This window comes from Erithacus rubecula, assembly GCF_903797595.1.
Source record: "Erithacus rubecula genome assembly, contig: SUPER_Z_unloc_6, whole genome shotgun sequence".
In the NCBI taxonomy this organism is placed as follows: domain Eukaryota; kingdom Metazoa; phylum Chordata; class Aves; order Passeriformes; family Muscicapidae; genus Erithacus; species Erithacus rubecula.
The window spans coordinates 330882-354590 of NW_027635650.1; the positions used below are offsets into that span (position 1 = coordinate 330882).

Below are 23709 nucleotides of genomic sequence, written 5' to 3' on the forward strand. Positions count from 1 at the left end.
CCTCAGCACGAAAAGAACATTCATCAAAAAGGGTGTTAGTTTCTGCATTTTTTAAATAATTGTATTTAGAATATGAATCTGAAAGGAAGATATGACTCTGAGTTCTTCTGATGGCAGTAGAACAGCTTCCTATTTTCATGTTTCATACTCATGGAGATGCTGTCAACAAGCTCACTCTTTTTTTCTTCTTTTAGAGATATTTTTATGGTTTTTTTCTTTTTTTTTTTTTTTTTCCTCCCTGCTGGTCCACCATAAGTTTCTCCTACACACTTACACATTTGATACCCTTCTTTAAAGCTGGAACCAGCATCTGCAGCACAAGATCCCCATCTTTTCTGTAGTTCTCATTTGGGAAAATTTTGTGTTGCACTTCTACATCCCTCAGCCTAAGAAAATGTCTCTGAAGTGCATTTTCTTGTATCCATATGGAGAAACGCTGATGGTGTGTCCAAGTGTGCTGCTTGTGTAATGTGAGAGGTCTACTGCTGAACACATATCCCTTCCCCTCAATGCCTAGAGAGCAGCAAGGGCTCAGAGGTTGTATGGAAGGTCATGAGACTTCAGAAGCTGTGACATCATTTGTAAATCTGAGGTATTTAATTTCCATGCTCTGGTGTTGTCCATCAGTCTGCGCTATCTAGTGAGGTACTGGAGCAGAAGGAATTGCTGTTAAGTAAAAATTCTTTATTTCAAAACCACCAACAGGAGGAATTTGAACAGGGATGAGTGCTTTGAAGTTTGTGGATAGGGTGATCTAAAGTTTTGCAGCTGGGAAGGTGAGAACTCGGTCTGTAAAACTGCCCCAGACATATCTGCCATGGGGGTGACCATCTGCTGCTGTTAGCAGAGTAGCCTGTGTGTTGCAGTGGTTGAAGTAATTAATTCCTTGATGTTGGTATTAAAAGCCTATGAGGTTTCCATAAAGAAAAAAGGTTGAAACATGTTTGAGAGGAGTGAGAGAGTAATTCTGTTGCTTTTTTTGTGTGTTTGAGTAAGAGCTGTCTGCCTGTGTCTTTCTGTTTTTAATAAAGTGCTTGGTATCTGATTACAAGTTTGTTAATATAACATAGATATGCGAGAACAGTTAAGATTTTTGAAATATCTTCCTTCATGAAAGAAGTCATCTCCTGAAGGAAAGGGAGGGGATTTAGCTGTTAAAAGAATGAAAAGCTGCCAAGCTCCCCTGGATTCAGTACCTTCCTTGTTCTTCTAAAAGCAGTTTTGATCAATACCACATCTTCTGGTATTGATATAACCTCAGAAAGAACTTGTTCTGACATATGGCATTGATAATTCTCATCTTCCCTTGTTTTAAGTTGCTTTAAGGTGCTCATTTTTTACTTTTCTAGAGAAGTACAAGGAGTAATTTAGAGGTGAATTTTCTAAGCAAAAGCTAAGTATATAGAGAGTAAAAAAATATTGTGTAAAACTATTGTGTGTTTGTAGAATGGTTGCTACTTTCTCTGTTTAAACAGACTAAATTTGAAAAGTGGAAAGATGTCATGTTGTAAGACATAGCTTTAAGGGTGCTGGGTGCCCAGGGATCATTGCTGGTGGCTTGCTTGCTGCCCAGTCATCAGCCTTGTGAGCATGCTTGGCCTTCCAGTTGCATTTTATATTTACCTTCCTTCAACAAGGAGAGAGTATTATCAGAGTGTTTTGTAGCTTAACTTCTTTCCTACTGTTGTCACACAAACAAACACCAAAAAAGAAAAGGTAAAGTGAATACATATTGGTTAATAGACTGTAATGTCCCTGTAGACCCTGTGGTCTGAAAATAGTCCAGCACTGATCTGATCCTTGCCTAGTTAGCCAGAGTTCTACACAAAATGTGTTGTGTGGGTTTCTGTCTTTCCAGCAGAAAAGCTTGGTTTGGTTCTCTGTATGGGGAGGAGGGATCAAGTTAAGTAAACTAACAAAGCAAAGTACATAGCTTGAAATAAGTAATATAGCATTCTTTAGATGAACTTTCTGCCAATTCACCCATCAAATACCTGACTGCTGCACTCACCATGTTAGTCCTGTTGTAAAGGAGAAAGCTTTCAGGTACACTGGCCTTACCCCAGGAAGTAGAGTGAGAGGTGTGGATAAAGCCATATGCACTCCAGAAATATGATCTTTGAAGCACATTCCAGAGAACACAGTACTGATTGATGCTGTTTCCCATGAGATTTTGCCTTTAATTTTTTATATTATTATTCTTCACCCTCTTGCCTCTCCTTTCCCTCTGTTCCCATCTCTCTACTCTCTTTATTTCTAACTTTGTCTGCATAGCCTTGTGCCTCTTTGGCTAGCAGGTAGAAGCACCTCTGACAGCCAGCCTAACTGCTGGGATAATTCCTGGGAGCCTGAGCTGTCAAAGGATGTTCTGGGGCCCTCAGAGTAGAGACTCCCCTGTCCTGGAGCAGCAGTGGCCCCCATCTCATGAGCCTCTGAGCTGGATTTGCTGCCAGACTGTCCTGGCTTGTGGCATGGCATAGAAAAGCAATTCCAGGCCTGTTTCCAGAGAATGAAGTGTAGCCAGCTTCCTGCAAACCACTATCATAGATATAAATATCCAGTGTATAAAGAATTACACTTAGAAAGAAGAGCAAATTTTTTTTTTCTTGGAAAAAAAAATTTATTGGAACCAGCTTGTGAAATGACAGGACCAAGTGCAAGTTGATTTATTATTGCTGCTGAGATTTTGGGGGTCTAAGTGTGGGGATTATATCCCCAGGTTGCTTCCTCCACATTCACAGGAGCTCACAGAAACCAGCTAGGCCTGAGACACATGCACTGATTAAAGGTGCAGAGGATACATGACTTTCTAAGACTATAACATCTCCTCAATGCTCTGGGAAATTCAAAATCAGAAAGATATTTTTTCAGATTTTATTTTATTTTAGTAGTTGTCTTGCATTTCCAGTTCCTAAGTCCAGGACTTAACTGATCATCAGTAACTGAAAAAGGAGATTGCACAGAAATAATGTCTGGTTAAGGTTTGATCCATAAGGAAATTGCACCTATTTGAGTATTTACCTTTGGGAGGGATGTACAGCTACAGATGTAGCAATTTTCTAGGATACAGTGCATACAGAAGTGCCTCAAACTTCAAAATCTCGTGCATTTAAAATGAGTTGAGAGGGCTGGCCAAAGCGCAAGTTCTGCATTTGTTTGTATAAACTCAAGGATTTCTCTGCAAATGCTGTTGAACTCTTAGCAGGGACACGAACCAGATTTCAAACCTAGTCTTGGCCTTGAAAACAGTCCTGAAATAAATTAAAACTTTGACCATGAAGCATTCATAAGCTTTGTACTTCATGCACTTTACTTTAAAACAATTCACCTTTCTCCCCAAAGTTTGCAGTGGTCTCCTGCATCCACAGACTATCAAGAATTACCCTTGATTCCTACAGTTCAGGGAATCTTGCAAAGTGTCTCTTATGAGATGTCTTCATGGCATGTCACAATATTGACTGCAGATTTCCCCCAAATTAACAACAAAAAAAAGTTATACTCACCAGAGGATTTTTTAGAGAAGCTTGGCATCCTTTTCATTTGAAATTTAAGTTCACTGCCTCTTTTTGCTGCAGTTACTTTCCAACCAAAAAGGTAAATAAATGTCTAACAGATGCAGCAGTTTCAATGAGCATCTCCTCAGACGTACAGATGTACATAAGAAAGAAGGCACAACAAACAAAAATGCCAGCCCAAGCAGAAAGCTTCTGAGAGTATTGTAAAAAGTTGGGTTTTTGTAATAGAAAATAGTACAGTGCACAGGCTCCAGTACCCTGATAGAATTGCCTAAATATCTGCATGTATGCAGTTTTGAATTTTGCATTTTACAGCAGTGTTTTACGGTGGACTTATGTGTGTCCTGAAGTCCGTGGCAGTAAGAGGTGTTTGTTGCCACAGCTTGAAACCATATCCTCCACTTCTGTGACACAGACTGACCCCTTTGAAAAAAACGAGAAAAGGTAGGTAGTGTACTTTTTTGTTTTTTAAACACCTCTATTTCTCACACCTCAGAAAATAAAACACAAACTGCTTGGAAACACCAGGCACATTGCCAGCTTTTAAAGACCTGTGAAAAGAGTTGTTAGGCTACCAGTAGGTTTGGAAACTTGATGAACCAACATGAAAGGTATCAGTAAGAGAAATATCTGGAAATAGTTAATGATTCAGTAGCTCGGTTCACTTATGAATTTTTCTTTCATTTAGGTGGAGGACTGTGTTAGAATATTTTCACCGCATTTGATTAAAGGGTGTGTATGCATATTGCAGTTTGTGCCCTTGGTGTGAAGGTGTTCCAGGAGACCTGTTATTGCTGTGACCACAGCTGTCCTCCTTGTGGCAGTCTCTTCTGGCTAGAGCACTTGCTTAGAGTTCAGAGCACTCAGAAGCTGATAAGGACACCTCTGTCATATTAGGAGGAAGGCAAACCTTTCTGACACGTGAAGAATAAAGAAATTTAACAGGAAAATAAACGCTCTTGTGTTCCAGCTAGTCCTCAGATATCAAAGGGTTTGGTGTCGGCTGGGCTTAGATTCTGGGTCAAACAAAATTCCACACAGTAACAGAAATAGACAATGCAGCCCTCTGAATCCAGCCATGTTCAATAAGAACTGCTCCAATTACAATCTCACAGGTAGACCAATACCATGCAATACACTGTAAACTTAGTGAACCCTCACAGCCACAATGAAAAGCTCTGATGGCATTCAATAGCTCTCACAGCCAGATACAAAACAGTGTCATTTCATGAGCAATGGAGATGCAGGTTCTTGAATTGCTCATGATCAGAACACTCTCTGTGAAAGTACGCATGAGTACTGTCCTGGTTTGAAAGGACAGGTATCTGCCAGTAAGGGCAGAAATTTCCCTTTGAAATAGAGACTTTGGTTCCATTCCCCCCAAGTATTATAATTGTTTGAATCAACGACTCTGAGGCAGAGATAAGGGGGTGGGAATAACAGCTCTTTTACTAATATATCTAACTGTACAAGCAGAAAAACAGCAGCAGTTGTTAAAATTGCTAACAGAACAGAATAGATAACTCGGTGTCAGTCCCTTTAGATGCAAGCACGCTGTTTCTGTGCTTAGTCCCAGCCTGGAGCTGCCGAGGGCAGGCGGGGGGGGTGCAGGTGGGAGGGGGCGGCAGCAGCCATGCTGGTCTCAGGTGGGAATGGGCTGGAGCGGCGGCTCCTCGCTCACCGTGTGTGTCCGGGTGATTAGCTGTGTCCACAGAGGCAGGAGGCTGGAACAGGGCAGATGCAGGATAGGTGATCACAGAGGGTCTGGCTCTCCTGTGCTCGGCCGCGTGGGCTGAAGATCCGGGCGTCCTCCTCCGAGCTCACCGGAAACACGAGTCCCTGGATACATTGAGAAAGGACAGCTAGGGTAAAGATGGAGAAGTGGCAAGTGACATTTGGCTCTCTTGTGCCATAAAACAATTCTTGGGATTCTCTTCCCACCTGTCTTACACATCTCAACACAACATCTCTCTGGAAAAGATTGCATTTTAAGTTGCATCCATAAACTTACATGTGTCTGTTGCAATTATATACAATGCTCGTGCAGGCATTGTTACTCTGCCTCTTCCTTTCTCTGTGCTCATGGATAGTGCTCACATGGTGGCACCTAAATATGGTCATCTCACTGCTTATCTCAAATGTTCTGACAATGTCCACTGCAACTAGAAAACCAACTCATTTCCTTACTTATTGATGAGTTTGGTCTTGCCTGAGACCTGCACCATCTACTGTGAACATCTGAATTTCCCACTCAAAAAAGCTTGCATTGAAGCAATGTTCAAGCTCAGACTTCACAACTAGCTGCAGTGTTTTACAGCCATAGCTTATCCTTGGAGGATCTCTGCATTCAGCCCTCTCCCATCAACCCATAGCTCCTGCACAAAGTAACCCTTATGAATGTGGGAATTAGTCTGTCATGCAAAATAAGAAGGAAGAGATAAGAGCATCCATGTGTTGGATCAGTTACAGGTGCCTTTTTTGTTGTTTTTTGCTTGTTTCTTTTATGAATTAAACATATAGCCGTAAGTGCAATAACATGGTGCCATAATTGCACCTACATAGAACACATCAAAGTCAGTGAACATCAAAAAGGTGGATTTCAACAGCTGCAGTTTTTATCTCAAGGGAGCTCCCCTGGCCCACAGAGAAAATACGAGATCCAGTGCCGTCTCAGATAGTACAGTGTTTGTAACTTACTGGAGCAAATCTCTCCTGTTTGGGGAGGGTAAGAGGGCTCCAGCAATACTACTACTCTCCATTCTCATTCTTTCCCTTTCCCAGGCACACCCAGCTTGGGTTTTACAAAACCCCATGGTTCAGGTACTGATGCAAGCTTTTCCAGCCATGGGCCATGTGGGAGGAGAGCAATGTTCATGTGAAAGCCATGTCAATAAGGGGGAAGGGGGGCTGGGTTGTAACTGGGATGATGTCTTGTGCAGTGGAGCATGGAACTCACCAACCCAAGAGACTCACATGGCATCCCAACACTGCAAAGTGCTCAGCCAGCTTCGCACATGAGCTCCACAAAAAGTGGATTAAAGTAACAGGGAGTGAAAACTCCTGCACAGATCACATTACTTGCTATGCACCTGTAGCTTAGCTACTAATGCTGCACTCTTAAAGGGATTCGAGCTGGCTAAACTTAATGAGCCTTTTTTACTAAAGGCAATTAAAGACAGGAGGACAAACAACACAAAATATAGTTAGTGAGTGCTTGTTTTCAGAAAAATATGTGCTGAAAATATGTGAAATCAATGAATTTGCAGTAGGTCAGTCTGTTCACAGCTATGTATTATCATGCTCATAGGTAGTTAATGAGCACAATTACAATATCAGAGTTTGGATGGAACAACAGCAAGAGCACCAATGCCAATAAAAGTCCTTTTGGTGTCACTGGATGACTAAAGAAACTGAACGCTCCTTATTTTGAAGGGCAAATAAGAGAGCTTATCCCTTGTTACATGCCTCTTCTAGAAAATTCCCGGGACAGAGACATCTCTGCTCTTTTTCTCCCCTCATACCTTGCAGATCAGTTGGAGCCCAGTAAATAGAAAGCTTGCAGTGATGGTTGGTTTAGCTCCTTATTATTTAAGGCACAGCTGTGCTCAATCTCCAGGCTATTAAGTTTAAGAGAAGGAGCGTGGAAGTATGGGCTTTTCTTACAGCACTGAAATGGCCCCTCTGCCTTGCACTCATCCCTCATTTAGCGAGTCTGATTTTGGTATGGCCACTGTTCTTAGCTCTGTAGAAAAATGAGGAGAAGCCAACAAGTATCCCCAGGAACTTAAGTCTAGCAAAAGCAGATCTGAGTTTACCTAAGGGTTTTTTCTCTATACATGTTCCTTACACATTGCTGCTGTATTGGAGTTGCTTGAATATTCCATTGTTAAAACATTTTAAAAGAAAATAAAGTAATCTCTGAATGGTGCCCTTCATTGCATTGCTGAGTAGGAAGTAGAGTTTTAATCTTTTCTGAAAAGGAAAAAAGCCTTGTTTTTTGTTTAGATCAGCAGAGGTACTTCTTAGAAGCAGTTAATTTGCTGAGTAGAAGGATTTTGCAAGCAATTTTCTTACAGTGTACTAATTGCTTGTTTATTTCTTTTTTTTAAAACCCAAAAATTCCTCAGTGAAGGGCCTTTTTGCCTGGAAGGTCTCATTTTATCTCATGCAATTTCCTGTTTGCTTTAGGCACAAACCTACAAGTATCTGCTAAAACAAAATAAAAATACACAATCCTGCAGAAGTCTTTCAGATTCTTATATCAGCATGTCCGTTCCAAAATAATCTGAGTTGAACTACTGTAAGCAATGATGAATTAAAACATCAGAATGAGACCACAGGTACTATTTTGAAAGAGGAGGGGGTTGTTATTTGGGGAGTACTCAATGGAAGTGCTTTGATTAGTTAACATTGCAATGAAACATATTTCGTGTGTCCCAAGGTTCTACCTCCTGGGCATGTGCTGGTAATATTGAGCAGTGCTGGGTGTGGTACATTTTTTTTTTTACATGGCACAATACAAAAGCTGGGAGCAGGGATTTGAGGAGGTGTCTTTTTTTTTTATCCTCTTAGCCCTGTTTTATCCCTTCTGCTACTCTGTCAATTTACTGCCTCCACAGCCCCATAGGTGAGCTGCAGATATGTGCAGGTGCTGAATGTAATGCAAGTGGAAATTGTCTTTGTGGTTTAGTAGCAATCTTGTTCCTTTGATTCTTCTTCCATCGGGCAAAAACAACTGATGCTGCACTGGTTCAGTTTTCCATTTCACAATCCTGCATCCACTGTATTGTTTGAAGCAGGAGGACACAATACAGTAGGTGGTCTAGGCATACTAAGACCTTCTTTTGAGGACTGATAACTTTGCCAGTATTTATTGTGGGTTTCCACAGAGTATGGAGGAATCTTTTGTTTTCCTTTCAGAGGCTAGCTTTCAATGCTGTAGCAATTGCAACTGTTTGTTTTTGCAATCGCTTGTGGAGTTAGTGGAATTACAGTTCCTTTGATGGCCGGCTCCCTGCTTGAGTGCTGTCCTCTCCCTTGGAGCAGACATCCCAGCCCTGCACCTAGAGCCTGTTCACACGGAGAGGTCAGGGCAGTGTGCTCCACAGACAAGCCTGGTGATGGCACAGGAACAATCAGAGGGGGCTAGGCAGCTATAAGGGCCATCAGATGAGACAACAAAGTAGGCTTGCTTTCTGGATGCTTCATCACTGTCTGCATGAAGTCTCAGGCATTCCGAGTGTGAAGCAAATGCTTTCACAAGTGTTTTCTGTCTCTGGCAGCCATTGGTGTGATCTGCATTGTACATCATTATCTGCCACATCTGATGGAATTGTTATTAGTGGTTATTTTTAAAAGTAGAGTTCTACCCTGCTGTACATAATGGTGACGTGCATTTTTGCCAGATCACCTTGGTCTGCATCTTAAAAGGTTGTTTAAACTGTCATTTTTCTTCTGAAAAATTCTTGATTGTTTAATTTGCAGCTGGCAAAGGTTTCACATTGGATGACATGTAAATCCTTTATCACTTGAGGACTGAAGTCCATGGCAAGCAGAGAGTGCTAAAAGGGAAGAGTTGTGAAGTTCTTGCATTACAGAAGCAGCACATTCACTGGCAGGTCCATTGGAAGCCCTCATGTGAGCACAGCCATGGGCTCTGCCCTGGCAGCAGATTCTTCTCTGTGTCACTGTGAGAAACAAGTTGGCATTGCCCTTAGGCTGAAGACAGGTGACAGTCTCATTGGGGAGGCCAAGAGTTCACTGGTAACTCATGCTCATGCCCAGCAGCAGACAACCCAGGACAAAATCAAGCAGCAGGCAAGGCTTGCTACAGGGAAAGCACCGATGTTAACCCCCCTGCTTTCCTAGCAGAGCAGATAGGGGCTGGATCTAAATGACCTTTGTCTGGCACTGCTCATGAACACTTCTGGAAGAGATGAAGGTGACTGGGAGTCAGCCCATTTTTAGCACGGTTATTTCAGTTTTCTGCTGCCATTCAATTGCTTCTTCATGAGAAGGTGGGCGTAAGGAAACTAAAAGTTAAGAGACTTAGAGCCTTTTTTTTATTTCATCATTGTTGCTCCTTGTTATATATTTGGCTTATTATATATAGCCAAAACCTAGTCTTTTATAGGGACACTGGAGCAAACTGTCTGCCAGAGGTCAAAGGAGTCACATCCTCAGAAACATGCAGATTGAGTAACCTTAAAAATAGCATGACAGTGTGGTTTTTGTGGTTTCAGAGGCTATGTATATGGCAATCTTTAAGCCTCCTGACCAAGGATGTGGTGCTAACACGGTCCAAGGACTATTCTTGGGTGCTTTTAGGTGCCATATTATTCTTAGCAGAGATTAAATTTAGAACAGGAAAGCAGACTCCCAAAGGTAGAAGACTGCCCCTGTAAGGCAATGGAAACACATATCCAATGACATATCTAATCTCCAATAAATGCAGTGATTTTGGGGAAGCTTAGTTGTAGGGAGAAGGGAAAAGTCATAGGGAGAAGACATATCACTTGTCTAACCCAGGAGCTCCTTCAAGGACTAATCCTCTAAGTAGATGAGACTGGGATGTCCTCATTTGTAGTCATGAGGGTGTAACTATATTTCCAGGTTTTTACACCAGTGTGTATGCTGAGAGAAAGAACTAACTGATTCTAGATTCTGTTAGGTTAAATTAATTAAAAAAAAAAAAAAAAAAAAAGAGAGAAAAAGAAAATACAGAGGAGCTGCACTTGGAATCCATCAGCAGCAGTGAAACTTTTCCAGTTCTGTTCACTAAATTTATTGTTTGAAGTGTGGGAACTTCTGTTGTTACTACACTGAAATTATATGCATCAAGACAGCAAGCATCCTAATGGGGAATCCAGAAGAATCTGTGAGATCCAGAGATAGCTGCATCCCTTTAAATAATGTCTAATCTTTACAGTATGGAAATGCAGAACAAAACCTCTATTTTCTGTCCTAGATACCGGCCTCATCTAGATAATTTTAACAGGTACATATAGAATTAAGTGCCAAAACCTAGAATTTACCCTTTTGATAATCTGCAAGTACATGCTTACCACAATCAAAACATGGGTGGTTCTTCACTCAGTGCTACTCCTGTGATGCGCAATGCCACATCTGTCTGCTCCCCTGTGTTTTAGCAGTGCCATTTGTAGATGCCCCCCTCATGGTCTGATAGTCTGAATAATGTCTGAATGACCTTAACACTGTCTGGGAGGTGAGGTGTGCAGGATGCTTAGCGTAGTGCATTTCATGTGTAGTCTGTCCAAGGCTGCTTCCGCTTGTTGGAGGTTGAGTGTTTTTCTGTTACTGTGTCAATTGAAAGAATTTTTCCCATTATCATGCCAATGGAGCTGACCGGGCTACACCCAGGATCTCTGATGAGACCAGACAAAAGGGGTGGGTGGGAACGGCTCCGGAGGGGCCTCTGAGGCTTCCGGGAGGGCACTCGGGTTTCTGGTGAGCTGAGAGGACGCGTGGGATCGTTCAGCCACGCGGCCGAGCACAGGAGAGCCAGACCCTCTGCGATCACCTGCCCTGCATCTGCCCCATTCCAGCCTCCTTCCTCTGCGGACACAGCTGATCACCCGGACACACACGGTGAGTGAGGAGCCGCCGCTCCAGCCCGTTCCCGCCCGGGACCGGCGTGGCCGCTGCCGCCTCTCCCCCTCCCTCCTGCCTCCGTTCCCGCCTGCCCTTCAGCAGATCCGGGCTGTGGACTAAGCACAGAAACAGCGTGCTTGCATCTAAAGGGACTGACACCGAGTTATCTATTTCATTCTGTTAGCAATTTTAACTGTTACTGTTTTCTGCTTGTACAGTTAGATATATTAGTAAAAGAGCTGTTATTCCCACCCCCTTATCTCTGCCTCAGAGTCCTTGATTCAAACAATCGTAATACTTGGGGGAGGGGAGTGGAACCAAAGTCTCTATTCCAAAGGGAAACTTCTGCCCTTACTGGCAGACACCTGTCCTTTCAAACCAGGACACCGCTTTAAGGCAGTGACCTGATTTGTTACATTCAGGTGAGGAGTAGAAAGGCTTTTCTAACTTGTGTATACTAACTTGTCCAAAGACAAGCAGATTTTTCCAAGGAGATTTATCCTAGAGTGGCATTTCTTTATCCATTGAGGTTTATCCTGTTGCCCACTTCATTTTGGAGCTTGTGCTCTTCATTTTCTCAGAGAGGCACAGCTGTCAGAGTGGATTCTGCTTCTGAAAACCATTTTGTGTGACTGATCTTAATGCAATTCCCTCAAAGGATGTCTACTACAGCTTAACCAGATAGCTATAATCAGATAAATGGCAGTATGGCTATATAAATTAAAAGCACACACCGTTTTCTTGCAGTTGAGGTAGAGCTGGTAACACTTGGTAACACTTTCTCCTTTTTGGAGTCTGGTATTAGCACAAGAGAAGCAAGTTTTATTCCTATTAAGGAAACTGTCAGATTCTCATATTTTTCTTCTGATATTATTAGTTTAATCTTGTGTAAGAATCAAGGCAGTCCTTTGCATATTAAATTGCATTATCCAAACATAATACTAGTAACACTTAATGTCCTTAACAACAAAGGAAAATACAATTAAACAATCTCATGTAGCAAGGCTGTTTGATATCCACTAAACATGCTGTATTGTTTGAGCACAGCATTCTGCTGTCTCAGAAGTCTGGGGAAGTAGCAGAGTGCCACAGAAGGTATATGGATTTATGTAGGAAAAGTGGACAGAACAGAGCGTTTTCAGTGTGGCTGCAAATTATTTTTCTGTGACGGGAAACTGCATCTCCTAGAAAAGCAGCAAAACATTGATGTCCCAAGCATACTAAATGTACCTTGCAGAAGCAGGCAGAGGACAGTCCAGTCTACAAGCCCTGCTTGTAGGGTGCCAGCTGTGCTGCTCCTGCCTCACACGACCTCTTGCAGTGAGCCTTCACTTCTGCAGAGGCATGTTCACATTTCAGGAGACCTGCTGACCTCCAGCTCCCCCATATCTGGGACCTGAAAGCCTCACCCAGACCCTTCAGGCAGGGTCTTCTTGCTGTTCAGGGAGAGGTATGGCTCTCACCTGAAGTCCCAAGCCATTCCTATGAGCAGTCAGGGTCCCTAAAGAGAATCCTAGCTGAGTTTGGAATAGGGAATGAAATCAGGTTGCCAGATATGAGCTAAAGACTGTCTCTTGGATCCATTAGAGCAGATTTAGAGGAGGACCAAGATGATCAGAGGGCTGGAGCAGAGGCTGAGAGCATTGAGCTTGCTCAGCCAGAAGAAGAAAAGGCTCTGGGAAGAACTTACAGAAGCTCTCAGTGCCAGAAAGGGGCCTTCAAGAGCACTGAAGAGGGACTTCTTACAAGGGGATGGAGTGACAGAGCAAGTGGGAATGGCTTTAAATGGAAAAGGAATGGATTAAGATTAGAAATTAGGACGAAATTCCTTTCTGTGAGGGTGATGAGGCTCTGGAAAGGTTGCCCAGAGAAGTTGTGGCTGTCCCGTCACTGGATGTATTGAGGGACAGGGCCCTGAGAAACCCGATGAAGTGGGTGGCATCTCTTCTCATGAGAAGGGGTTAGAATTAAATTATGTTTAAGGTCCCTTCCAACCCAGATCTTTCTGGGATTCTATGATTCTTACATCTAGTTTTGCCCAGACATCTCTTGTCTGCTTTTCTTTGTCCTGTGACCTAGGGAGGCCAGTACCAGGAGCCCCTTATCAGCTGGGCTTACGTGTTCATTTTCCAGCCAAGCTACCAGCACTGATTTGAGACTGTAGGAGTATTTTTTTTTCAAGTTGGAGCATAAAGGTTTGTCTAGAACACCCAAAAATTGAAAAAGACACCAAAATTTTCTCTGTGCGTCAGGCTTTTTGGCAACAGAGAAACTCCATGGGGACTACTGTTTGTCTTTACACAGAGATAAACAATTAGATTACTTTGGCAACAGCCAAGCTTTTATTCAGACATGAACTACACATATCTTCATGAATTTAGAAATCAGTTGGAATGCTGACCACTGGCATTTAATAACTTCCTGTTTTTGTCAAAATGCATTCTATAGATAAAAGCCTTAGTTTCTCCCTTTGCGGAGAGGCAGAGCACAATCTCTCTCCTGTAGTTACTAGATCAGGGGAAAAAAAAATCCATTTTTCTTGTTTTGAGGGATTCAAATGGATACAGATAAATTGCAACAGAACTAAGCTTTTGCTTTATTTTTGGAATGCATTTTGCACATTCCTCTTTGCAAATTGTTCTTTAAAACCGTTACAAGTATGTTCTAAAAGAGGACTATTCAAACACCTTTGGTTTGAAGATGTCAACTGAGAAACCCTCCTGGTCTCCTCCATTTGCATTAGCATTGGAGTTCTCCTTCAGAGGTATCAGCTGTGGAATACTTGAGGGAGGCTGGGTCAGCTGGCCAAAAACCAGTACACTCATTTGCAAGGCAGCAAGCATCAGGCAGGGAATTACATGGAGTGTTAACATGGGCTAGAGTTTGGCAAGCACCCATGAAATAAGCAGATCAGTTCTTGTGGCTTGCTACTGCCCAGTTTCATTTTCCCTTCAGTTAGTTTTATTTTGTTACTGGCCCTCCTCAGGCTTTTCGGTCTGTTTGCTGTTTCAAACTTCCAAAGCTTTAGATGCTGCAGGGATATGAAAGTGCTTGAAGACTATGTGGTGCTGGAAACACCCACATCTAGTGCCAGGCTGTGGAGAGATCACCAGGTGGTGTGCAGGTGGGAAGACATGCAGCAGATAGGATCTCCAGAAGGAAAGGCAGGAGTCTGAGTGTCAGCATACCCTGCCTGCAGCACATGGTAGTAAGAAAATGAAGATGGAAGGAGATGGGCTTCTCAGAGAAGGGATGGTTTGTTGGCAAAGATAGCCATGGCTTAAACACCAAAAAAATTCTGTGCACCTTCAAAGGTAAAGACAGATGTTTGAAGCAGACACATTCTGAATTCGTGCTGAGAAGAGGAAACACATTTTTGAGCAAGACATGATTTCTCTGTTCCCACATAATCCAGCAATTATTTTGTACAAAGTCTGGCCAAACCTGCTAGCTAAAATACCCAGAATGAGATTCAGCGAGAGGTTGGAGTGTGCATGTAGCTGTGGAAAAGGTAGGTAATCAGGCATCTGATGCAATATTAGCAGAACATTTTATTTTAGAATAAAATCCCTTTGCAAACTATGTGTACAGTAGACTGGAAAATCTCCCAAACCTGTGAGTTATGGAATTCATGTGGGCTTTAGATTTGATAAAGCTGAGGGTAGGGTTTTATCTATAACTTGCACATTTAGAACTTCTCAGCTCCTGGGAGATTAGAACACAGATCTGTAGGGATGGGGATAATATATAGTATTATGAAAGACAAGCTGGTGGCTTGTATAATCAGCTGCTCTCTAGCTGTGTAGTTTCCCTTATGTGCTCACATCCTCTTGATTCAAATCATCTTAGAGAAGTATATGTAAGATAGTGTTGCATGAATATGAATGTAGATTTTATTTACCTTTGCATTGTTTCTCACTTCCTGTTTTACACTGCTATTCCCTCTTTCTTTTTGGAGATATCTCCTCTTTCTTTCACACACAGCCCCCCCAGATAAAAGTTTGACTTGAAACACAAAGGCACCTGTCATGTTAGTCTCCCAGAGGCTTGTCAGAGAAGACAGCATTTTACAATCAATCAAAAACTGCAGAAGGAGTCTGCTATGAAATTCTCATTCTTTCAGAATTCGCACAGCTTCCTTAAATAAAGACACATTAAATAAATGAAGCTGTTCTGATAGCACCTTTTTCAACATGACCATTCTACTGGTACCCTGCAGGCAGTTCTCCCTCAGCTGGGGTGTTTTTCAAGGACTTTCCTTTAATGTCATCCTCCTCAAGTCTTTTGGAGTCTGTAGGTGGAGAGGCAAGTCTTTCATATATGAACTTCTTCAGAATTTGCCAAGTTTTGCATACTATTATTTTAAATTTATTAATTTGATCCAAATGTGGTGGTCACATTTTATTTCTTCACATGAAAATTCCATGGGTGGAAATAAATATTACTCCTAAGTTAATTATTTCCAGCAGAAAATGCGAAATAACCAACAGCAACAACAGTGTTTTCTCCCAACAAGGACTATTAGCTGTATTGTAATAGTGTTTTGCCAAAATTTGGGGAAAATTAGTTCAGACTAGAACTGGAATAATTGCTCCTACACACTGTATGTTTACAGCATGATAAATGCTCTTCGTGTTCTTTGGCATCAATAATCATTCATCCTGTCTTATTTGTGTCAGGGAAAAACAACACGTAGCTGTAAATAAGCAGTATTGCTTGCAGTACTTATCTCTGTTCATGCTATGCACAAGATAATGCTCAGTGTGATAAGGAGGATTCTTGATACAGTTTACAGGTGGCTAGCACATGAAGAAGTGCAGTTGTGTTGCAGCTAATGAGATTGCACCTCAGCTAGCATAGCAGTGGCTTTCCCTGCTGAGGGTGGGATTGTATCAGAATGTGGCAAATTCCAGGCACTTCTGCAGCACTTTTTGGCTATGGCTTTGTTAATTAAAACAAATCATGCTCCCAGAGCATTGCTTTTAGCTTGCACCAAGTGCAGAATGACTCTTCTCCCTGTTGGTAGCTGTGATAACAGTGATAGCAGTGATGCTTGATATCCTTTCCTCTCCCAGTGTCCCAGAAAAGAGGGGGTGCAGCTGCCTGCCACAAGTGCCACTCTGAGGGCAAGAGGGGATTTGGAGAGGACAGTGGGTGGACAAGAGTAGGAGGGCAACAGCAGCAGATTGTAAATGTTTCTGCACTTCAGCTGGAATGGATGTTTTCTGTCTTTGATATGCTAGTTCCTTATCCCATTCCTGTAATCTTAAAAAAACTGTAAACACGGGAGAGATTTTTCTTCTTCTCGCACTCCCTAAAAGAGGCTCTTTCAATATTTTTCCACTCCACCTAGACTGAGGAATTTGCAGAGTGAGGTGGGCCCATGCCAGATAGCAGGGTTAACACACAAGATGAATAGAAGAGAGCACATGAAAGGGACATAGTGTGGTTAAGGCAGAGAAGAAGGGTGTTCCAGAATAGGTGTGCATTGACAAGAGCTACATCCCTTTGGAGCCTCTGAAGGGCAGCAGTGTGTGACTTGGCAGAAGCAGAAGTGCTTCTTTTATTTTGCTCTTTTGAGTTAGACGGAAACAAATGTTCACAGAATAAACACAGACATAGGCTTTCCAAGGCAAAAGACAAAAAGAAGGGGAAAAAAAAAAAAAAAAGGAAAAATAAATGAGTGTTGCTTGGGAAACACTTTGCCTTCTAACACAAGAAGTTTCATGACTAGCCATCCAGTCTGGTATCCTAGTGATCAGTGACTAGTTCATCAGTGTTTATTCCTGTGTAGCTTTTTCTTTTCTGCTGCTGTTTTTTGGACTTGTTTTCTCTTTTGTTTTGATTTTTGTCTTATTTATCATGGCTGGTTTCATATGCCTACTGCCTACAACAGTTTTTACTCTCTTGCAATCAAGCCTTGCAGTGAGGCCTTGTCTCATTTACCCAAGGGTTTCCAACATCCAGCTACCATGGAAACATAATCTGTACTGATGCACAAGGGCTCAAGACAGATGTGATGTAGCCATATCATGGCCATTGGAGAGCCTCCAGTGGACTTCTACCACAGGTCTGCAAGACAGACAATGCACAAGGAGTTGGAGTTTTATTTCTCATTGGGATGAGACATATCACAGAAAATTAGATTAGATCATAAATGCTTTTTTGTAACTCATATGCCCCACTGTGAAACATTCTTCTCAGTCTCTAGGGACCCTTCAATCTTTTAAGAAGATGTGCTATTTCTCCCTCAAGCTTTCCTGTCTAATGGCCAGCCATTCAACCCTCAGCCTGATGAGATTTTCATCTTCACCCAGCCTTCTGTGGCCTGACCCTCAGGACAGAACTTGGCCATACTCTGTGGAATGTTCCTTCTGCTGCAGCTCAAGAGCTAATTTAGCTTCTTGCAGTGCCATTACCTTCAAAGGACTGCAAGGGTCTCTCTGTCCAGGCAAAATGCTCTTCAGTCAACCAAGGACATAAAGTCTGCATGTTTTTTCCAAGTATGTTGGGCTCCTCTAGTGACATGGTATGACTATGACATATCCACAAAGATTCAAGTCACTGTATGCAACAGGTCTGCTTTGTATGTCATTGTAATTTAGGTTTAACTGAGTTTGTGAAATGTTAAGACGCACCTTGAAATTACTAACGCTGTACTTCAGACTGCTCTCAGTTCTGATTCTGAGCAGGAAAACATCAATATTTTGGTGTATGCTTAAGGCTTTCCAGTATATGGCAGCAGGAAGCTTTTGGATGTCACTGTTTTATTAAATGTGATATTTTTAGATCTTCATTCTTGATGAAGTCAATTCACAACAGATTCCTGGGAGGGGAAGAATTTAATCTCACTTCCAGCTTACTTCAATAAATATTTTAAGTAAGAGAAAAAAAAAAAAAAACATCACTCCTTGTTTTCCTTCCAGAAAAAGAATTCCATGTTTAACAGATGCAGTTTCCTAAATCTGAAGTATTAAGAGCCTGACATTTATGTTTTCCTTTGTACCTAACTCAAACACGCCTTATTGTAAGCGATACTTCTCAGCATTTTCCAGTGTACCAACAGCTAAATAAGATGTGAGCTAACCTGAGGCATTTTTGTGTCACCATTTAGAAGCACTTAGTAAGCTGCCAGAGCCATTAACATGGGGGAATGTTTTGCTAGGAGCAGAAGGGTGACAACTTGCACAATAGTGACTTCCTTCCAGAGCTGGGTGGTAAGGCAACCTTTGTTTTTATTATTTTTCAGTGTAGCTTGAGGTGCACAGAGCAATCAGTTGGTTGCTCAACCACAGTGCACTTTTTTCTTGAGTGCAGCCAATCAAGACTCAGCCTGCTGATTATCAGACCTGACTGAGATACTGAGGATCCCAGGGAGGCTCAGGAGCTCTATCTAAGACAAGTGTTCCATGCAATGGGCTGCATGTGGGTTTTTTGGATCACTTTGGGACTTTCTCAGGAGCAAAATCTTATCTTCCTCACCACAGAACTTCTTGTTGCTGTTTCTAACATATCAAAAATTATGCCAACAGTATGTTCTGTTGCTCCTCAGCAATAGATTAAAAAAAATAGAAAATAGAGAAAATTGGAAGCTTTCAATTGCAACTTTGAACAATGCTATGAGGGCTTTCCTGCTAGCTCCATTGTTTCCATATTGGATTTTTCTACAACAGGCCTGGTGAGGATGCTGTCATTGTCTTTTGTCCTTCACTGTAGATCCCATGACTGGAGTGTTCCCATCTCTGATGTTGTTCTCCTAAGGCAGCCTATAGGGAAGAAAATATGTACTAAAGCTAGAACAAAGTCCACTGGTGCCTTACTAGCTAGGAGGCTGAATACAACATGCACAGTTTAAACAGTGAGTGATTGAATTTGGATTATTGACTTGGTTTCTAAAAAAACCAGCTCAGCAGAGCTTTCCTGTGCAGGGGGCAGATTTTGTCAAAATGGACAAATCTGCAAATAAAGAGATGCAGTTTTCTACTCTTATGGCAACAGATACAAGGAAGAGACAAAAAAACCCTGTAGTTCTTTGCACTGCAAGACAGGTAGTTTTGTAGTTTCATGTACGATTTTTAAGTACTCTTTTCTAGGACTGTTGAAATCCAAAAGAGCTGCAGAAAAAAGCTCCAAAGTGGATTCATGAGTTTGATGCCACCTCAGCATGGGAGAGTTTCATCCCCATGCTGTCAAACTGCTGCCAGTGACCCTAACAAAATAATTTGGTGAAAGGGTTCAATGCTTTGTACTAGCAGCTGGCAATTCACCCTCCAGCTTCTTTCCATTGGCGAGCTTTGTTGGTCAGCAAAGTGATGGGCATTGAGTGGCACTATTATTTGCAAGCAAACTCAGTTTAGGGATGCATTTTGGTATGTAAAAAGCCTCTGTGTGTGCTTTCCTGGTTGGTAATCAGTGTCTGTCACCTGGTGTATATTGCAGGCTTGCACACCCCTTTGGTAAATCTGTTTGATCTAGGTGGGTTTGCTGTCCAAACAGAAGAGTGTTTGCACAGCTTACGGTTACCACTGCTGGAAAATTGCTGGCACCTTCTTGGCAGGCATGGCAAAAAGTCTTTGTGCTTTGGGAACTGACTTTGCTGCTAGTCCTGCAGGAGACCATCACTGAAGGAAAAAGGGAGCAATATGTAAATAAATAAATACCACAGTGACAGGAGAACTAGTTTGAAACAGCGCTCACTACGTAGTGCTGGGAAACCCTTATTGCTGCTGCCTGGGCCAATCCTGCTCAGTGGTGATAAGATGTTGGTTTCCACCTCAGTAAAGCAGCCTGGAAAATCTCAGGAGCACTGTCTTTGTTCTGACATGATTGGTGTGTAAGGGTTTCCCCAGCAGTGCTTATATTTAAAGCCTCTCTAATCCTGCAAGGAGTTACAATTTTCCTTTAATTCAGTACTCCCAGTAAAGTACAAGGCATTTGATTTAATTTCTGCATTGAGCCCTGAATTTTGTTCTGGGCTTTGTTCTCCTCAGAGCATTGGAAAACAGAGAAAGGAGGGGGGAAGCATTTTAATCAGTGCAAGACTCTTTGGCTTTGACACTATTGAATCATGATGAGCCTCTGAATTTCAATTGAATAGAGCCCTAAGAAAAGAAGTAGATCCCTTGAAGGACGGCATTTCAGTGCAAGAAGGATGTGTGTTTAGGACTTTCCATTACATAATGGTGCTGAAATGGGTTAACAAGACCCAGGCTTTCTTTTTCTTGAGAATTGCTGCCTGCACCACTCTTTTTCTATTACTGATGCTTCAGTCACAGCACTCACAGAAAAGTTTTCTTTGTTGTTATTAGTTTGAGAAGTAAATTGCAGTATTGTTTCTCCTGATCAAGGGATTGATTAGTCAGAGTCTCTAACTGAAGGGAAAAAATGTTCCTCATTATCAACTTTAAATGTAAATGTATTTGCCAAGCAGAGTTTCAGATGGTGGGGGGCTGGGGATGTGTCTTGTTCTTTTGATGTGCTGCCCATAACCATTTACAGATCTTTGAAAGGCATCCCTCTCATCGGGTCAGTGAAAAGAGAGTGTGGGAACAACACTCTTGAAAGAGAAAATTAACCATTGCTGCTTCTGTCTGGATGGTTCTTGCGGTGTTTTGATGAGTAATGGTGCATTTTTATAATTGTAGACTTTGTCCATTTTTTCTCTTTGTAGGTGCTTTCATAATCTGCTGGACCCCAGGATTAGTCTTGCTGCTGCTCGATGTTTGCTGTCCCCAGTGCAATGTCCTGGCCTATGAAAAATTCTTCCTGCTCCTGGCAGAGTTCAACTCTGCCATGAACCCCATCATCTACTCTTACCGGGACAAGGAGATGAGTGCGACGTTCAAGCAGATCCTCTGCTGCCAGCGCAGCGAGAGCGCCAACGGCCCCACCGAAGGCTCGGACCGCTCGGCGTCCTCCCTCAACCACACCATCCTGGCCGGCGTCCACAGCAATGACCACTCCGTGGTATGAAGCCATAGCCAGCCCCCGACCGACAAAGGGCAGCAGGGATGCTGTGGAGCGGCCCCAGGGAAGGTAACCCACTCACCCTTTCTCAAACACTAATGGACTACAAGTGCATCTTTGTCAGGGGGCCCGAGGCCTGCAGACCGCCCCATCCGCAGGATTGGCCATGCTGCAAAGACTTTAAATTCTACTTTGAAAAAGTAGAATGTAGTTGCTTTGCAGAGGAGGTCATCAATAGCCCATGGAAAGCCTTGCTGAGACTTTGTTGGACTTCGCTGCATCTTGGTGCCAGTCTGAATCAACTCTGATTAATTAAGCTTATACCTGCTTCACTGCATTTACATGTAGCCACTTAGTATTTTTAAAAAGGGAGTAAAGGGGATAAAAATATGCCTATCATTTAATAGACATGTAATATGTATCACCATCAGCATGCTTGTGATGAACATTTTCTGTGCAGGGAGTAAAACTGTGCTCTAGTCTTTGTATCCTTAGCCACACTGTCATAACTACAGTAAAAAGAAAAGTATTTTTTCCTAACACAGGCAACAGGAGGATGAGGGAAACTGACTCTTCTTATACCTTCATTACTGGTGTTAGAGAATGCATGTTCTGTGTGTATGCAGATTGTTTTAATTATGAAAAAAAAAAAAAAAAAAAGCTCTTTGTAAAGTGCGGGAAAGTAGAAAAGCATAGACTGTATTCCAGTGTTTGTTTAGATTATGAAATAAATAGTACTTTAGTCACAATGTATATAAGGTTCTTCTTTGAAGTGCAGTATGGAATTTGTAACATGTGAGGGGTACCAAGTTTTTTATGGACAAGTTCTTAAAGTAGGACACATCTCTAAGGCTCTTAAAGGGCTACAGTCAGGTTGGTATATTGCAAAAATTGTATTTATGGCATGTACTTGGAACGCTTTTCTCGTTCATGGCAGAAAGCATGCTCATTTTTAATGGGGCAAAAAAGGTATGTATTTATGGAACCTTCCTTATAATTGAAAACAAAACACCTTCTGCATTTTTGCACTGAGCAGTACTTGTAGGGTACCATTCAAATGATGCCTCCTTCATTTCAAAAGCAGTGGGCTACTAAGAATTTTAGTTTGTAAAGTTAATACTTTACAAGGTTTACAAGGTCATCCACTGCAAATGGCTGGACCATGTTACAGATAGCAGCCACACATATACACTGTTATAAATACCTAAGTTAGCATGTGTTTTTTTATACGAGTTTTTTGAAGAGAAATGTCACTCCTGTGAATATCAGTTGCCAAGAATCACTGACAGTAAACAAAACTTATTAACAGCAATAAATATGAGCAAAGGTGGGATCTTGTTGATAAAAAACTTGGGACCTCTTTCCAGGTACCTGTGTGTTCTCATAACAATGTAAAATACATCAAAAGGAAATTCCTGGCACTGTTTTCATCATTATAATTTGTCTCTATAAAAAAAGGACAAAACAAACAAAACAAAAAAAAACAGGGGAAACCCCCACACCCCCCCACCAAAAAAAAAAAAAAAAGAAAAAAACACACACTCACAAAAAAATAACCCCACAAAACAAAACAAAAAGCCCCATGTACATATATATGCTTCGTTGTACCATACTGGAATGCAACTTAAGGGATGATATTCTCCCTTTGGGCAGGAGGGTAGAGGGTCAGCCCAGCAAAATCCAGTATTTTCACCATCTCTTGATTTGACGAGATGCTTGGATTTTATGATTCCAAACATAAAATTGCTTGGAATAGGCAGTTTGTTGCTGAGAGAGGGAAGAGAAACAAGTGAACAATACCTGCCTCCACTAAATAAAGTGAGTTCTGACTGTTTTCAGTAAAACTGAATTCTGCCTGAACTGTTGAGCTAGTTTTTTGTGGACACTGTGGAAGGTGGAATAGGCAGAGAGAATAAACATAACACTGCCATTTGACCAAGGTTTTGAATATATCCACTTGTTTTGAACAAAACTGGCCTTTTTTTTTTTTTTTTTTTTTTGTCTGTATTTGGGAGAAAGTGAATGTACAGGTTCATTTGGTTTTATTCACAAGAACTATCCTAAAAACAGGTGGTAGGAGCTTTTTCTTTTAAAAGCATCTGCTTGCTAATCCACTCATAATTTTCCTTAGTGCCTGCTTGATACTTAAACTAGTGCAGGTAAACAGAAGAAAGGAGAGAGTAAGACTGCCTCCAAAGACAGGTGACATCTGAAAAATAATTTCCTTTTCTAAAGAGTGCTTGAAATTCCTTTCTTCCTTAGATCCAATGCAAGAGCACTTTTTCCTGTTCCTAACATCCCCACAAAAGTAGATTTGGACACTTTATTCTAGGGTTTGGAGATTTTGGGGCTGGGGGTTTGCCCTTTCCAAGTGTTCTTTTCACTGCTGTTTGCGTGCTTTTGTTGAATCTCATCTGGATAGGGTGGGAGGATGATGTTAACACAATAGCAGCAAATAATTCACCCTGGTTTATCCTGCTGGACCTCTGGTGGGTTTTGAGAAGCCATGGGTGAATAACTTAGAAGCAGAGGTGATGTCATTGCTTGAGACATGGGTGGGTCCAGAGGCCTCTTGTGAAGACAGATGCCCTAGGAGGTGTTCTGTTATCATTGTGAT

At 41.9% G+C, this 23709-nt stretch overlaps 1 protein-coding gene across 5 annotated transcripts in view; it reads left to right on the top strand.

Moving 5' to 3' along the window:
- LPAR1 (lysophosphatidic acid receptor 1) overlaps positions 1–21774 on the top strand; it is a 69285-nt gene extending 47511 nt beyond the window's left edge. For all 5 annotated transcript variants that reach the window (XM_079331667.1, XM_079331671.1, XM_079331670.1 and 2 more), the window contains exon 4: positions 20797–21774. In XM_079331667.1, coding sequence (XP_079187793.1) covers positions 20797–21098 — 302 coding nt within the window. In that variant the 3' untranslated portion in view covers positions 21099–21774. The remainder of the gene's footprint in view (positions 1–20796) is intronic.
- The last annotated feature ends 1935 nt before the right edge of the window (positions 21775–23709 follow it).